This window comes from Myotis daubentonii, chromosome X (genome assembly GCF_963259705.1).
Source record: "Myotis daubentonii chromosome X, mMyoDau2.1, whole genome shotgun sequence".
NCBI classification, from domain to species: Eukaryota; Metazoa; Chordata; class Mammalia; order Chiroptera; family Vespertilionidae; genus Myotis; species Myotis daubentonii.
The window spans coordinates 12667986-12671550 of NC_081861.1; the positions used below are offsets into that span (position 1 = coordinate 12667986).

General features: G+C 48.1%; 1 protein-coding gene across 1 annotated transcript; it reads left to right on the forward strand.

Moving 5' to 3' along the window:
• Nucleotides 1-2076: 2076 nt before the first annotated feature.
• Nucleotides 2077-3087, forward strand: LOC132224803 (melanoma-associated antigen 10-like; the record flags this gene model as incomplete). The annotated part of the gene is made up of 1 exon (XM_059679906.1): nucleotides 2077-3087. A coding segment is annotated over one exon (1011 nt), but the record flags the coding sequence as incomplete, so codon positions are not given.
• Nucleotides 3088-3565: the final 478 nt, after the last annotated feature.

Consider the following 3565-nt stretch of genomic DNA (forward strand, 5'->3'; position numbering starts at 1 on the left):
GTCTCTCCCCTTCCCTCCCACCCTCTCTCTAAAAATCAATTGAAAAATATCCTAAGGTGAAGTTTAACTAAAGAAATAAATTTTAAAAATGTAAAAAGGGCCTAAAAAGAAGAAGAAAAGGGCCTCAGGTTCACAGAGGGAATGCCCAGGTCCAGCAGGAAGTGAGAGCGTGGATGTAGAGGGAGGATTAAGGCACCTTGGAACACTCACTCCTAGGAGCCCACGGTGGGGGAGGACCACAGTTTCCTGACTTTCCCTTTGGTGTCTGAGATGTTTTGGAAACTTCGTGTAAGGGAAAAAAACAGGGCCTCTGGATGGCAGTGGGAGGACCTAGGTTATACCAGAACAGAAAGGGAGAATGGAGGGAACCTGGACTCTGGAGTAGAGTAAGCCTGGGATGCCTCAGTGCAGGATGACCACAGTGGAATTTCTTAACTTCTGCATCTTGGTCTAAGCAAGATTGAGGGTTTGGTATGACCAGAAGACCTCAGGTCAACAGAGGAGGGGCCAATGTCCTGCTGCGAGTCAAGGTGAGAACACAGAGGGAGAACTATGGGACTCTGGACCCCAGAACAAAGGGGATTCCACAGAAAGTCCCCTGCTGTCAATCCAAGGCCACTTCAGCTGGGGTGGGGGAGGGGCTGAGAATGTGATGTTTCATGACTTCCTGCTTGAGCATCTGAGAAAGGAGAGGTTTAACCATAGAGGGCTGTACTCAGGGAGGCAGAGGGAGGAGGCCCAGGCCTTTTGAGGAGTCATGGTAAGGATTGTGAGAGAAGACTGAGTGAACCCACAAGAGAATGTACAAAAGCCTAGCCCTCCCTGTCCCTTTTGTCAGCCATGAGAGGACCTGAAGTGGTGTGGCTGCATTAGGTGGCCTGTCATTTTCATCTTTGGTCTCACATAAAGGTGAGACCTTTGTTTAAGGAGAGTGGCCTCAAGTAAACAGAGACCTGCCAGGCATCAAGGTGAGGACTGAGTAGACCCTACATCCCAGGACAGATGTACTCCATGGTATTTGGCCACCCTTTCTGTTCCCCTGGAAGCCCTGGGCAGGTGTGGCTAGATACAGGGCCCCCTCACTTCATTCTGTTCAGTTTCAGAGGTATGGGATCTTATTCAGAGAGTTATGTCTCAGTCCAGCAGAGGGGTGGACCCCAGAAATAAGTTGAGGACCCTAAGTGAGCACAGAAGTGACCAGTGTCTCAGAACAAAGGGTGCCTCAGAGTCCAGCTTACTTCTCCTATGAGAACTGGAGTCCCAGGACTGTGTTTGCAGTCTGTACCCTGAGATGCTACCTCATTGCCTCTTACAGGGCTCCAGGAACTGGGAGGTAAAGGCACATGACCTCAGGTCACAGAGCAGAGGAGGTGCAGGTGGTGCCAGCAGTCAAGGTGAGTTGCATGACCTTAATGTGTCCCCTGAGACTCCCCATCTCAAAACAGGGGGAACCCCACAGCACCCAACCCCACCTTACTCCATTGTTAGCCCCAGAATCTTGGGAGTGCTGGCTGCACCCTGAGGAGCCATCTTACTTCCTCATTCAGGATATCTTAAGGGGCAGACTGCCCAGGAGGAGAGATTCCCATGAGGCCCAAAAGCATCCCTAAAGAGACCTGAAAGTCACCTTTGTCAGAGTTTCCAAAGGTGTGTTTCTCAACTGAGGTCACTCACATGTCCTCTTTCCCCCAGGCCTGTGTGGATTTCATCGCCCGCCTCCTGTTTATATTACTGCCAACAGGAGTCATCATGCTTCCTACTCCAAAGTGTTGGTACTGCATGCCTGAGGAAGGCCTTCAGTCCCAAAGTGAGGCACAGGGCCTCTTGCGTGGACAGATTCTTGAAACTAAGGAGGAAGAAGCCTCCTTAGACAGGGGAAGAAGTGTCTCCTTCCCCTCCAACTCCTGCTTTCCCTCTCCCTCCTCCTCTTCTTTCTCCTCTTCCTCTTCCTCCTTTTCCTCTTCCTCCTCCTCTTCCTCTTCCTCTTCATCCTGTACTTCCTCCTGCTGCTCCTGCTCTTCTTCCTCTTCCTCTTCCTCATGTTCCTGCACTTCCTCCTCCTCCTCTTCCTCCTCCTCCTCTTCATCTTCCTCCTCCTCTTCATCTTCCTCCTCTTCCTCCTCCTCCTCTTCCTCCTCTTCTTCCCCCCATTCCTGCAATCCTCAGACAACAGGAATCATGAAGGTACATGATGCTGCTGCTAGGGCACCATGTCCCCTCCAGCTTCTTCAGAGAGCCTACTTCTCTCCCACTGTCATGGCAGTCACTCCATCAATCAAATCATATCAGGGTTCCAGTAGCCAGGAAAAGAAGGGGCCAAGCACTTCGCAGGCTCTGCTAGACACTGGGTCTTTGCTTAGAGATGCCATAGAAGATAAGGTGGCTGATCTGGTGGGGTTCCTGCTCCTCAAATATAAAACAAAGGAACCAATCACAAAAGCGGAAGTGTTAAGTAGTGTCATCAAAGAGTACAAGGATCACTTCCCTAAGATCTTTGACCAAGTATCAGAGTGCATGCAGCTGGTCTTTGGCATTGATGTGAAGGAAGTGGATCCTACCAACCACACCTATGTCCTGGTCAACACCTTGGGCCTCACCTGCAAAGGGATGTTGAATGATGAGCAGAGCGTGCCCAAGACTGGCCTCTTGATAAATATTCTGGGTGTTATCTTCATGAATGGCAACTGTGCTCCTGAGGCGGTCATCTGGAAAATGCTGAGTGTTATGGGGGTGTATGATGGGAGGGAGCACTTCATCTATGGGGAGCCCAGGGAGCTCCTCACCAGAGTTTGGGTGCAGGAACAGTACTTGGAGTACCGGCAGGTCCCCAGAAGTGATCCTGCACAGTATGAGTTCCTGTGGGGTCCCAGGGCCCATGCTGAAACCACCAAGTTGAAAGTCTTGGAGTTTTTGACCCAGATCAATGATATTATCCCCATGGCCTTCCCTCACTGCTATGAAGAGGCTTTGAAAGATGAGGAAGAGAGATCCCAGGGCAGATTTATTGTCAGTGAGAATGGGGCAGCTAGGACCAGGGTCTGGGCCTATTCTAGAGCCACATCCATCAGCTTCTCTTACCCTAAGTGAAATCTGAGGCAGATTTTTCACTCTGATTTTGAAGCGAGCAGTCAAAATGTTCTAAGTAATGAATAAGCTGAATAGGGATTGGGGAGATTCAGTATATGACATCTTCGTGTTCCTGTGACGGTGGTTTGGAAATATTTTGTTTTTGGAATTTTTCTGATGTTGTTCTTATTAATGGAAAGTGTAATTAACTCAAAGTTCTAAGTTTATAAATAACATTGGTCACAAATGTGTTGCAGTTTATCCAGTTTAAGAAGTGAGTGTTTTGCCTATTTTGTATTTATAGTCATTTACTACTGTTGTCTTTTAACTTTCATACTAGCTTTATAAGTGATTAATCTACTACCTTTACTGTATATTTACCTTTACCACTGAGATTTATACTTTCGTATGTTTTCTTGTCACAAATGAGCACAATTTATTTTCAGTTTAAAAGAAGTCCTTTTAATATTTCTTGTAAGGCCAGTTTAGTGGTAATGGA